This window comes from Phacochoerus africanus, chromosome 13 (genome assembly GCF_016906955.1).
Source record: "Phacochoerus africanus isolate WHEZ1 chromosome 13, ROS_Pafr_v1, whole genome shotgun sequence".
Lineage (NCBI taxonomy): Eukaryota > Metazoa > Chordata > Mammalia > Artiodactyla > Suidae > Phacochoerus > Phacochoerus africanus.
In genome coordinates, this window is record NC_062556.1 from 32,718,439 (window position 1) to 32,732,793 (window position 14,355).

General features: G+C 37.1%; 1 protein-coding gene across 2 annotated transcripts in view; it reads right to left on the reverse strand.

Moving 5' to 3' along the window:
• Positions 1–14,355, reverse strand: part of DIAPH3 (diaphanous related formin 3) — a 503,501-nt gene that overhangs the window by 301,966 nt on the left and 187,180 nt on the right. For both annotated transcript variants that reach the window (XM_047756273.1, XM_047756272.1), the window contains 3 exons: positions 13,169–13,273; positions 10,345–10,644; positions 9,525–9,639 (listed from right to left, as the gene is read on the reverse strand). In XM_047756273.1, coding sequence (XP_047612229.1) covers positions 9,525–9,639; positions 10,345–10,644; positions 13,169–13,273 — 520 coding nt within the window. The remainder of the gene's footprint in view (positions 1–9,524; positions 9,640–10,344; positions 10,645–13,168; positions 13,274–14,355) is intronic.

Genomic DNA, 14,355 nt, shown 5'->3' on the forward strand with positions numbered 1-14,355 from the left:
CTTTAATATAAATTGTGGGATGAGGATGAACTGCTGTGGGGCAGTGGTAAGGTGGCAGGAGATGAGAGGAAAATTATTTTAAATCAAAGAAGAACACTTTAAATAAAACATAATAGGATTTCTTTTAATCAGAGCAGCAGCATGGCATAGCAGAAGGAGCAATGGCTTTAGACTCAGATCTGTATTCCATTCAGAGTGGCGGCTCCTTTTAGCTAAACTTCACTTGGAGAGCACAACGTTTTCATATATATAAAATGTATATAACATTTGCCTGGGGTCCTTCATGGGGAGCAAATAAAATGATATAAATGAAGTGAACATAACCGCTAAAAGAAAAAAATTATAGGAGTTCCCTTATGGCTCAGCAGGTTAAGTATTGGCATGGGTTTGATCCTCCAACCCCCAACCCCCAACAGGGAACTTTTGCATGCCACAGACGCAACCAAAAAAAAAAAAAAAAAAGTCACATTATTACTACTGTTTTATTTTTGTCTAATTAGGGAGTACATTTTATATTTTTCCACATCTGATATATGCTTTTATTGACAAATGCATTACAGTCTATTAATGTAGATTAAAAACTGGATGACTAGATGTTAGAACCACCATAAAAAATTTATTCTAAGTTGGATAAAATATCTCTTTACAAATAATGCAATGGCCCCTTGAATTACAAAATAAACAAAATGCAAAAAGCATATACAAGGGAGTAGGCAGCAGTTGAGACCAGGTCCCTGACTCTACCCTCACTTCCAGCTCTACAGCCTACAGCAGAGTTGGTAACCTTTTAACCATGGACCCATCGACAACTGGAGAAGTGGACCACTTCTTGGGTTGATTTTCAAATGCATAAAATAAAATACGTACGATTTCAAAGGAAACAAATTGTTGTCAACTGTAGTTATTAAAACGTACTAAACACCAGTTTTTGACTAGTCACATACGTATATGGCAACCATAGAGAAGTACTGCTCAGATCTCCCTTGAAGAAAGAATTTCCTACTCAGTTACAAAGAAGCTCGCCTACTTGACAGGTCATGCTCTTCCTGGGAACCCCAGCCAGTGACTGAGCATGGCAAGAGTACCAGGGCCTGGCTATTGCTATCAGGACCCTCCTGGGAAGACTCTGACAGGCATTCTGTGCTCCAGTGCTCCATCCAGCTGGTTGGCTGAGAGGTCAGATTTGCATCAGAGTCCCAGATTCTTCCTGCCCAGTCCCACTCACCACACCTTTTATCTTTTACATGTATTCGCTTCCCCTTCCATCCTAATTCCAGTATCTCTGCTTCTGCTTCCTGAGGGAGCCAACTAAAAAAATATGCTTCTCTATTAATGTCCTAAATAGCAATGTCTAGTTGCAGGTCTAATAACTAATTCTGGAATACTAATGAGTTTCAATAATTCTTTATTTTTTTTATTTTTTTTATTTTTTTTGCCTTTTAAGGCGGCATGGGTGGCATATGGAAGTTTCCAGGCTAGGGGTCAAATCGGAGCTGCAGCTGCTGGCCTGTGCCACAACCACAGCAATGCAGGATCCAGGATACATCTGTAACCTACACCACAGCTCACAGTAATGCCAGATCCTTAACCCACTTAGCGGGGCCAGGGATCGAACCCACATCCTCATGGATACTAGTCGGGTGCATTACCGCTGAGCCACAATAGAAACTCCCATTTCAAAGGTATTTTAATATACCTGAAACAATTCTCATGTAATATGAAAATAGATATGAACCTTACACTTAGAAATGGCATAGGTACTGCTGCAGGTTGGCTGAATTGATAATTGCAAGAAAAGGCAAATTTCAATTAAAGGTTAGTGAAAGTGATGATGTTATACTCTTTTTCTTGCTTTTTTTTTTTTCTTACCCAAGGCCATATACCCCAAGTTAGGAACTCCTGAGTAGAGTGTATCTGACTTTGACATATTCATTCCTTTAAGACACAGACATGCACAGATAAGCAAGAGCCGTGGTAAGTGAAGGTCTCTAACTTGGCCTTCTCCTCAGGTGCCATGACATCCATGAAAGCTTGTGTTAAACACAGAACTTGTTCAAGGTGTGACAGCATAGGCCTGAGTGATCTAACCTTGAGGGACAAAAACAAAAAACCCACCCAGCTTACCTAAAGGCATGAATATATAATCACCTCCAGATCTAACTTATGAAATTCAAGGTTAAAAAATTACACGGAATCCAGCAAGAAACTCCTATCTCCTTTCGACTCTCCTACCATGACCCCCCTCTTCCTGTGCTCTAGGGATGGATCTGGTTACAATGCTAACTCCACAGGATTCTCTCCCAAGCCTGACAAGTAGTGTGTATGGAGGTAAGCATCCAGGCAGGAAGAAGTGGAAAAGAGAGGGAGTGAATGGCCAGATTTAAAAAATATTATTTTAAGGAGTTCCCGTCATGGAGCAGTGGAAACGAATCTGACTAGGAACCATGAGGTTGCGGGTTCGGTCCCTGCCCTTGCTCAGTGGGTTAAGGATCCGGCATTGCCGTGAACTATGGTGTAGGTTGCAGACACAACTCGGATCTGGCATTGCTGTGGCTGTGGTGTAGTCTGGTGTCAACAGCTCTGATTCGACCCCTAGCCTGGGAAACTCCATATACCACAGGTGCAGCTCTAAGACAGAAAAGACAAATATATATTATTTTAAGATTAAATGAAGGAGTTCCTGTTGTGGTGCAGAGGAAACAAATCTGACTAGTATTCATGAGGATGCGGGTTCAATCCCTGGCCTCGCTCAGTGGGTTAAGGAACTGGCGTTGCCATGAGCTGTATTGTGGGTCACAGACACAGCAAAGATTCCAAGTTGCTGTGGCTGTGGTATAGGCTGGCAGCTGTAGCTCCTATTTGACCCCTAGCCTGGGTACTTCCATATGCAGAGAGTAAGGCCCTTAAAAAAAAAAAAAAAAAAAAAGATTAAATGAGTGCATTCAAAAGGATGAGCCTCATTTAAATTTTCAGGGGAATAATACTGTGCACTAGTTCTGAGTAGGCATCCTGAATGACAGAACACACTGCAGACAAGGCAATGGAGTGCACTATGAGTGATCTGAGGGTGACAGGAGATGCAAGGGTCAATGAGGAAGAAGACAGAAATGCAGGAAATGGAAAGGAAATCCTAAGAGAAAAAAATCCTAAGCAATGACAACGGAATGTAATGATCTCACAATGTTGTTATGGTTTGATAGCTATAGGCACACCACTGAAAACTGGCCTAGAATGAAAATACCAAGATGAACTACTTGTAATATGGATGAGAGGAAGCATTCCCCAACCTACCACTAGCAAGTGACTCTAGTCGAATCCAGTGCCCTAATACTATTCCTTTTTCCAATGGAAGAAGAAAAAGAGAAAAGAGGGAAAAAAAAGCCCTGTTTCTGAGCACACATCCTCCAATACAATACACACACATTCAAGCCTCCTTCTTTTCTGTTTAAAGCATTGATACAATATAAAAAAATTATGCCCATTTATAGGGACCTTTAAAACTTCTATCACACCATGCCAAAGATATGCTGGGAAACCAAGCATGTAACTAAAGCATTTTGTGGACCTGAAAGTTGCCTGTGGCTCCAACCTAAATGACCACTTTCTTTACTCTCTCTCTTTAGGCTTTATTTCTCTAAAGCTTTCAGAAGAAATTTAGGGGTTTTTTTGTATAACACAACAGAGAATACAATATAATTGGTAACAATAAGATACTCTCTGTGAGGAGTTCCCGTCATGGCACAGTGGTTAACGAATCCGACTAGGAACCATGAGGTTGCGGGTTCGGTCCCTGCCCTTGCTCAGTGGGTTAACGATCCGGCGTTGCTGTGGCTGTGGTGTAGGTTGCAGACGCGGCTCGGATCCGGCGTTGCTGTGGCTCTGGAGTAGGCCGGTGGCTACAGCTCCGATTGGATCCCTGGCCTGGGAACCTCCATATGCCGCAGGTGCGGCCCAAGAAATAGCAAAAAAAAAAAAAAAAAGATACTCTCTGTGAAACAAGCAAGACATCCCTGACCTAGCTCATAATTTCCTTAAGTCTTTAGTTCTTTTTTTTTTTTTTTTAATTTTATGGCAGGATCCACAAAATACGGAAGTTCCCAGGCCACAGCTGTGGTAATACCGGATCCTTTAACCCACCGCAATGGGCCAGGGATCAAAACTGGACTTCTATGGCTACCTGAGCCACTGCAGTTGCATTCTTAACTCACTTTGCCATGGCAGAGTCTTTAGCTCTTTTGAGATTCAGCCACAGACAAGAACTGAAATAAATCCCTAGAGAAATATTTAATTATCCACTGACTTCCTCCCCAATCCCTCCAAATTAGTGTTTGTCAAATGCCTTTTAAAGAAACATTTAAGATGGTGAAGATATGCTATGCTTTTTACGTTAACATGCTCCCCAAACACATATTTCTGTTATAAATTATATTGTTCATCTTAATGTAGGCATCTGAAGTAGTTCAGGAATTTTCACACACTTTTGTTCATACAGAGGAATAAATTGTGTTTCAAATACAAAGTAACATCCTGAACACAGCCAAGTCCCTGGATAATCCATGGTTTTTCACTTCCTACCTCAATACTTTGTCCACAGAACTATGATGTCAGAAATCTAAGCCTGATTTGTTTTTAAGTACATAATCCATTAACTGTTTCCATATGCCATAACTGTTCAGCTACGAAATTATTTATAAACCAGTTTATTGGCCCTATCTGGCAAATATGATACACCTGTTATAAAATGTGATTACTTCAGAAAGCTAACAATTGTGGAATCATATTTTCATAATAAATCAGTCTAAGTGAATTAGACTATTCATATACTGTCAGAGGTCTTTTAATCCCAATTAAATTAACAGTTTGTGAATAATGAAAGTAGTTAATATTAATTTTAGTTGATAAATCCAACACCAATAACCTCTTAGTATGCTTTAATCCACTTTCCAAGAGCCTGTAAAAATTAACCAACAGATGCTTCCAGTCTGGTAAAAAATACACAGGTCATTAGCATTATTTTGATGATACCAAATGTTCAATTTATGAATATTGTGATTAAATTGCTGAGAGACATATAAACAATGCTCCTTTATGACCTTGTTAAGTCATAACAGAAGCCAAAGACAGTGAAACATGGCAGATTTTCCTAGAATCCAGATCAGCACTGGCTGTCCTACTCCGCTCCTTACACATCACCTGGGAACTTGACCATGGTTCACAGTGGCCACAGAGCAACATGAGTATAGGGCCACGTCTGCCCCCTCAACATAGTGTCCTCAATGCCAAACACAAGGCCTCACAGACAAGAGCCCCTGGCAAATACTTACTGACTTGAACAGTGGTAGCCAAATGAGGAAAAAGAAAAAGTGGGAGAAATGGAAGAAAGAAAGAATGAAAGAAGAAAAAAAAAAAGATGATTGGGAAAAAATGCCAATATATGCCAACATGTTATTTTCAATACAATCTAAACTATGGAAAGTTTAGATGTATCTCAATACATCTAAGCAAGGAGAAAAGCAAGGAAACCAAAGTGAGACACCTAATAGGGAAATCAGGTACAAAAGAGAAAATGATACAGCTGAATCAGGAAAGAAATGTTGATTTCATAGGAAATAATTTAGAGTGGGGTTCACATATTCCTTAAGATATGACTGATGCTGGAGATTCTCATACCAAATAAGTCAGATAAAGACAAATATCATGTGATCTCACTTATATTGGAATCTAAAAAAAATGATACATATGAACTTATTTACAAAACAGAAACAGACCCACAGATTCAAAAACAACCTTATAGTTTCCAAATGGGACAGGTGTGGAGGAAGGATGGATTGAGGGTTTGAGATTGGCATATGCACGCTATTATCTATAGAATGGATGGTCAATGGGGACCTGCTCTGTACCACAGAGAACTCTATTCAGTATTCTGTGATAACCTGTAAGGGAAAAGGATCTGAAAAAGAATGGATATATGTATAACTGAATGACCTTGCTATACAGGTAGAAATTAATATATTGTATATCAACTATACCTATATAAAATTTTTAAAAATTTAAAAAATGACTAAAAAAATAAAAATTTAAATAGATACAAGACACCTCCCCATTAAAGCAATGTTATAAAGGTCACAGGGAGATCAGTTTAAAAAGCAAAATAAGTAAAATCTAACTGGAAAAAATATATATAAAAAAAGGACAACATGAGTTGAGGAAATGCCCAATTCTTTCCCAAGAACATCTTGTTACATCCATGAGTGGGTGGAACAGGGTGGTATTGCAGAACTATTTTACAATCAGCAGAGCAGAAGAAAAACCTCAACAGAAATGTAGTAAAGATTAAACAAAGTCTCATTAAAGAAGACCCGTCTCAAGGCTGATAGGTTCTCAAATAGGGATTATTAGTTCCTCTTACTTTTCTGACTCTCAGGCTATGAGATCTCTGAAACCCAATCATCTTAACTTAAATGACTCATAAACCTAAGCAGTGTAAGATTAAAAAGCCACATTTAGTGACAAAAAGTAAAGAACATGAGAGAAAAATCTTTAGGTTTATTTTAAATGACTGGATTTCATGGATTTTGCTCCTTCTCCCCATCCCCCACCCCACCCTTTCTACCAATTTCAAATGCTTATTAGGAAGCACAGAGATTGACATCAACCATTTAAAATGCCTGGAATGGAACATTTACCTTTGTAATCAGAGAAAGAGCCCTGGTTCTCAGTTCAAAGAAAGACAACAATAAAAAATAACAATAATTAAAAAAAAAAAAAAAAAAAGATACGCCGTTTCTCCAAAAACCCTCAATTCTTTGGTAATCTGAATCCTTTGTTCTTCCCTGCCAAATCATGATGCAAGCCAAGAGGACAATCAACCAGCAGCCCTAGCCTCTATCTCTCCTGCCTGCAAGAGTGCAGAGCAACTCTATTTCCACCTGGCACCCAACAGTGAATAATAGGTTTAATTTTGAATTCTGCAGAAATGACAAAATTGATTCAAAGTAACCTTTGGCGTCACAGGGAACAGGCAAATATTAGCAGTCCAATCATGAATAAAGAGACAAGGAGCAAGCTATATACCAGCCCTTCTTCTTGCCTAAGTTTTCCAGGCACCTTTTTCTTGCCTTCCTTTCTGATATTTCCTATAAAATATCTACACAAAGTCCTGTCTTTCCGAAAGCAGCAATGGATGGCTTTTTCTAATAAAATACTAGTAATGCTGAAAAGCATACTTAAGCTTTCTCGAATAATGCTTTCTAGGAATTATTCCTTAAAATCCAGACCAAAAAAAAGTCACCTTCACAGCTCACCTCCCATTGCATTGTGAAATACTGGCCTTGCCCAGTGTTACAACCCATAGCTTCCCCATCTTTCTGTTTATCATGGAAATATCATCTAATGTCACAGAAAAAAAAAAAGAGGCAATATTTGGGAGTTCCCTTCGTGGCTCAGCAGTTAACAAACCCAACTAGGATCCTCGAGGATGTGGGTTTGATCCTTGGCCTCGCTCAGTGGGCTAAGGATCTGGAGTTGCCATGAGCTGTGGTGTAGGTCACAGGCACGGCTTGAATCCCAAGTTGCTGTGGCTGTGGTTGTAGGCTGGTAGCTGTAGCTCTGATTCAGCCCCTAGCCTGGGAACCTCCATATGCCATGGGTGTGGCCCTAAAAACAAACAAAGAAGAAAAAAAAAAAAAGGGGCAAATATTTGAACTGAGAGAAAAGAAGTCGTAGGCCTCTGTCAGCCTCTAAGTCTAACCAAAGAGAGACCAGAGGACAGAGGAACTCATACACAGAGGCAGCGAGACATTGAAACATGGAATATTTAGAAAAGGATCATCATTTCCTCACCTTAACCTTTTAGTATTAGATTGAGCAAATACATCGATTTTTTTTTTTCAACCTTAAATCACAAGGCTAAAGTTAGATGACTTAAAAAAATTTTTAAAGGTCCAATTATTTCATTTAGGGCTAACACTACAGCTAAATTAAAGACATGCTAACAAGTTTCCCTTTTGAGCCTCATTAATTAAGAAAGTAATCAGAGTAAAGAGGGGAAAAAAAGAGAGAGAAGCTGGAAGGCAGTATTACTTAAATAGCTTTTAGGTACCCCCATTTCCACCTACTAGAAAAGCAAAGGGAAAACTAATCAATTCCAGATTACAAAATCTGAAATTCTGAAGTGTTTTACATGTAAATACACATTTTAACTGCCATACATTTTCCTTGATTGCCTGAAGAGTGCACTAATCTTATTCAAAATTTTGATTCTCCATAATCAAAAGGTAAAAATTAAGATCCGCTTACTTTACAAGTTTTCCTAGGGCAGGCTTGTTGAGAAAATGCCCCTGGTTTTCAAAGATCAAATATATCATTTTACCATTTTGGTCAACCAATGGTGCACAAAAAATGTGTGATTAAGGCTTTGGACTTACTGAAAATTCTAGAAAGCTACCTTAATTGACAATTACCTTTTAGAATTTCTAACATACAATTACATATTTTAGAAAGCATTTCAAAGGAATGCAAATCATTTTTTTTGGTATCTGCCAACATCCCTCGGTTGCTGTGATGATCAAGTTAAATCAGGTACATAAAGCATCTAGCATGATGCCTAGTACACAGTGGGCACTTTAAGAAGTCAATTCTTCTGTCCACACCAAGCCTTCCCATCTCCATCCAGTACAATCTCTCCCCACGAGCTGTCTCTGTGTTTGATAAGCCCAGGGATGTAAGTGGCTTAAGTCTATGGTAAAAATGGTAACTATCTCAAAATTAAAAGGAAATGATAAGTGTCTTGCAGTACAGACCTAAAATATAAGTGTTGCTTAAAAATGAACTGAGCAGTACATGCTGATATCAGCCTTGAAACATAAGTGGTAGTCCCATGACACTGGATCAAATTGCAGATAAGGGTAATTTTAAAAATCAAATCTCAGACAAGAGTAATTCCTAAATATAATTATTTAAAAAAGAAAAATCACATTGCGCAGGTGAAAGCTATCTGCAATAGCTGTGGAAAATGGATTCCACTGCTTTTAATGAAAGGACCATACAATCTACTCATAGACTCTATTTCCCACTATGTTTCAAGATACCCTATAAATTTGATATTTCTATCCCATGTGAGTCATAATAATTATGTGATAGTCACTGTAATATTAAAGAGTGGGAAAGTTCTGACTAGAGGAAGGCTCACATTTTGTTTCTGGTTTTCTGTTTCTCATTGACTAAAGGGAACTCTCAAACCAAAATTTTCTCTGAAAATATCCAAGGTATTATACAGAAAAAAAAATTTTAAGCTGTATATTAATCATTTGCACTTTTAAAAGGACCCATTTGATATTCTATGTAACAAAATTAACTTTTGTAATATTTCACTGGATTACTCATTTGTCCATTAGTAAAGTAAAATATACATATATATATATATATATATATAGGACACAAATAATACTTTCTAGAGTTAAGCATATAAAAAGTTACAATATTAAAGTACTAAAAGTTACAAATAATCAAGGTATTAAACTTACCTTTGGGTTGACAACAAAATATATTCTCAAGTTTACAAAGCAAATCCACATTTTCATATTTATTTTCATTTGCTTTTACCCAGAAACAGTCTTCAGTCATTTCCTGAGGTCTGATCTGCAGTCAGAGAGAAGACTGATTCATAAACAGGTGGGTGTTTCACCTGCCCCCAGCCCAATCATCATGGACACACTCAGAGCTGCCAGTAGGTATTTATTAAATCATTTCTATAAGATTTTTTTTTCCCAAAGTATGTTCAATGAAATATAAGTTCTTCAGCAAGCTTTGGTTTTATTAGAGGGAAAAAAGGTTCCACTCTCAAATAGTTGGGGGTTTGAAGCTGAATGAAATAGTTTCTTTTTCAATTGTACTTCTCCTAGTCTTCAGTTAACACTCAAGTTTACGTGACCATGAAACTATCTTTCCACAGATTCAAAATTCCTGTGTCCCAGCTATATATCCACTTCTGATACCTAGTAATATTTTCCCAATAACTAAAAGCATAAAAAACTTCCTAAGAATACTACCTTTTTTGTACCTTTGAAAAACACTTCATAATATGGAGTTTACCATGATGCAGTTAATTACCAATTTAATTACAAATCAAGTCCCAGTGTAACAACTAACACTGACTCCCACCCAATTTATAAACCAGAAAGATTTAGTCAATAGCAAAGGGCTTTGACTTCAACACTTTTATTTAAAATAATGCCTACTTAGTGTCATTTAGAGTAAGGTTCCCTTTGGGAATTACATACATGTAAATACAAATTAAAGTTTTAATCTAGGTAACAGAATTATTTCTTTGTTTATTCCTTTTACCTTTAACCAATTCAATCTTCTCATGCTGGTTTCCGGTTTAAATTCCTTCTTTGGTTTTAACCCAAAAGGCAGGGTTGGTGGGGGAGGAGAGGTTCGTCCACTGAGAAGTCCTAGGGGAGGTGGTGGGGGCACAGGACCCCCACCAAATGGCAAGGGCATTCCTGGAAGTGGAGGGGGTGGAGGTGGGGGTGGAGGTGGCACCCCTCCACAAGAGGACAGTGCAGGAGGAGGGAGTGCTGAGTGGCTGCTTCCATCTTCTTTTGAAGGAAGTAAAGGGGTACCAGGTGGCAAGGCACCAAACTAGTGGGAAAAAGAAAAATAAGGAATGTAACAAAGAACCCTCTGTGAAACATGTTAGGGTACACTTTTCTCAAAATAAGGTATCATTTTAAACCCAAAACAACTAAATTTCCATGATGTCATGTGGTTTAACCTAAAAACAAAATTCCAAAGATTCTTTTCCCCAATTTAAGAATATTATTAAAGATTTTGTTTCCATAAAAATGTAATTGTCAGAAATATTACTCCCCATTTTGAGGTAGTTATGGCCATCCAGGTGGAGATGTCCAGGAGGGAAATGCTGATAAGGGTCTAGAAGATCTTAAAGCCAACAGTCTCTATGAGACAGCTGAAGAAGCCATGGGTGCAGATAAATTCCCCCAGAGTATGTAGGATGAGGAAAGGTTTACATATACAATTCTACAGGACACCTGCATTTAAGTGCCAAGTAAAAATAAATAAATAAATAAATAACATCAAGAAAAAAGGATGTTAATAATATTGCCACATCACGCCTTTGCCCTTGGGGGGGAGGGGAAATCTAAGATTTTTTAATAGGACCTGCAAGAACATGTCAGGGTCTGGTCCCTGTAACCTGGTCATTCAATTGACTTTCATACAGTTCCATGTATACGGCAACCTCATACCAATTTTACCTCTTTGTACTTTCTGCTCCCTCTGCCTTCACCTGGCCCTACCCCCTTCATCTACTGGCCATCTCCTACCGGCCCTTCCTGTCTTAGCTAACCACTCCTCTGCAAAGCCTTCCTCTGCAAAGCCTTCCTCTGCAAAGCCTTAGCCAACCACTCATTTTGTCTATCTCCCTGATAGCTCTTATTGACCCCTACATAATTATTTAAGGAATCATTAGCATTTGTCTGTTAGGTAAATTACAAATTCCATGAGGGAAATGACTATGTCCAAATAACTCACTCCTTTTTCCCTAGCATTTAGAGCAGTGACTGGCAAATTACAGTCATTGAAGAAACATGTGTAGGAAAAAGGAATTAAAGACAAGAAAAAGGCAAGCACACAGTCATGAATCACAAGTCACAGAGAGTGACCAAAAATGGGAAAAAAAAAAATTGTTCAACAGAATCTAATATCACAGAGGCGAGGTACTGTTAGGAGAAAAAAAAACAGCCAAATGTGTCCACTGGGCACGTCTGTCCTTATGTTTCCATGGAATAGTAACATAGTTGTGACTTGTGTTAATAAAAATCTTTTTGTTACATGATTATTTTTCTGAAATTACTAACTTCAGCTCTGAGTTATATGTATGTATTAATAAATCATTTAAAAGTTTTATTACACAATTATGGGAAATAGATTACGTATAAAGGCGTGAAATGGACATCTGAGATCAGCATATGTAGCCACAACATATCCAATGATATCAAGTTTTCCATAAACTGAAATTTTTTGGAGTAGATATTAAGCAATCTTTGAATTAGGAAACATTAAAAACAGAAGAAAGTCTACATTATTATTAGCCCAGATCAGGAAAAACTTGCCATAAATATTCCAGTTATTGTCTACAATTCAATCTGAAGTATAAAAAACACAAAGAAATTGAGAGACAAGGAGCCATGTAAGAAAGATGAAAATTTTCAATACATTATGATACTTTCTCTTGCAGCATTAAGAAAGATGATCATTGAGAATATTCTTATAGATAGAGTCTAATTTTTTTTTTCTAATATTGAACACCAGCAGATAGCTTTTAGGGTATCTTTAGACAGTCTCTGCAACAAAACTAGACACTAAATATTTAAAAGAAAACAAAACTGCAAATAATATAGGAAAAAGTATACTTAAGACTATTTCAACATAACCATAAATTAGGATGAAAGGAAAATAGCAAAACTATTCTTATGCTCTGTAAAATGCTCATCCTATCTGTAAATCTACATGAAGAAATTTAGCTACGAATATACTACTTCCTTACTTCCGTCCATTAAAAATATGCAGATGATGTATTTCTTGCTACCTAACTGTTTTATGTGCAGAGAGTATATGTGAGCTATCTGCTTCATAATCCAGATTTTCTTTTTGTCATGTTTTAAATCTGTTTACTTTTGGAAATTGAAAAATTATCAGAAAATGTTCTCATTCAGCTAGAGGTTATCTTTCACTGCAAGGTTCCCATAGGCTGAAGATTTTGAAAAATAAACAGCTTGAGAAATAATTTTCTGTGGCAGGATAAAGATCAGTGATGAATGAAAAATCTGAGAATGAAAGACTTTCTTACCCTTAATGCTTAATTACCCAGAGAACAGTGACATCAGGAACAAAACTCAGATGAAACATGAGGAAGCAGATTAGCAAAAGTTTAGACACTCTTAAAAACGTAAATGGAAAAAAGGGGGAAAAATAATTTTTTAAAATAAACACAGCAGAATGGAAATACATGTAAACAATAATACAAAAACATAAAAGGGAAATTAAAGTTTAGACATTTTGATGCTAAGAAGATATAACATGACCTTTGTTCCCCTGGTGAGCTTTCAATACCCAAACTCACTCCAGGTAGATGGTATTTTACCTGCGCTTTAAAAGCTTGTAACTCTGCTTGAAGCTCGTTAATCTTTGCCTCTTTTTTCTGCAACTGAGCCTGAGTTTCTTGGTGGTCCGTAAACTCTTTTTCAAACTGAAAAGGGAAAAAAAAAGAAAAAAAAAAAACTCTAAGAAAGATGGAAATAAAAAGCGCTATTGTTCATATAGAAATAGGACTCTAATGATCTGTTGGTAAAACATAAACTTTCATGAAAGGAGTGGTAGGTTTTTGCTAAGTCACCCACAGCTTTTCTATAGGTCCTTCCAGGTCCCAACAAAATCATTTCATTTGCAAAGGAGACAAAGTCAGAAATGGAGTCTGTGACCTTCTCCTCTCAGCAGAACATACTGAGCCCATAGTTATCTGGAACCCTGGCATTTTTCTTAAAAGTTCCTAAATATCACTGCAATTTCATGTAATATAATAGAGAGCAAAGCACTGTACTGAATTACCTGTCCCCTACCTGCAAAAACTTATACTTGAAACTTGTCTGAATTTATCAGTGTGACTTTAAAAAGTGCCATTTTGATATTTTGTTTGTTAACAAATAACTCTGTAAATGCATTGATTACTTTTTCTTACAACAACATTATGAGATTTAAGGACCCTGATATAGGCTCTAACCTTCAACAAAGTTCTAACCTTCTTTATTCTTTAAGAGAATAAAGTCAGTCTTACATATAATCTTTGGGAGATTAATAATAGGTTAATCTTTTAAAGTCCCTAGTGCAACACGGTGGGAGGAAGGCAAACAGTAAAATTTGGTGAATCCAATGAATTTTTTAATTGATAGAGCCACTCATCACAAGTCACAATCCTGCATTCAAATAGCTTCACCTTGCCATCATCAATATTGAAAACCTCTACTAGCAGAGGTGAACTTAAGAGTGTTTTCTTATAATCAAGTATTTGATTCCCTTTTTGAAAAATGAAAAATAATCATTTTTTAAAATGCAAGTACTTCACAAATGTAGCCTTTGAGTCTTTAAATAGTCAAACAAGAATTAGGATTAGGGTTAGGGTCTCCATACACTGATGATTTCCAAATCTTTATCATAAGCTCAGCCTCATATGTGAATTCCAGACTGCAACTCATTCTATAAATGTATTTCTGACTTAATGAACATTTTTCAAGACTAAGAAAGCATTCTAGCATTTTCAAAGTCAATATTTTA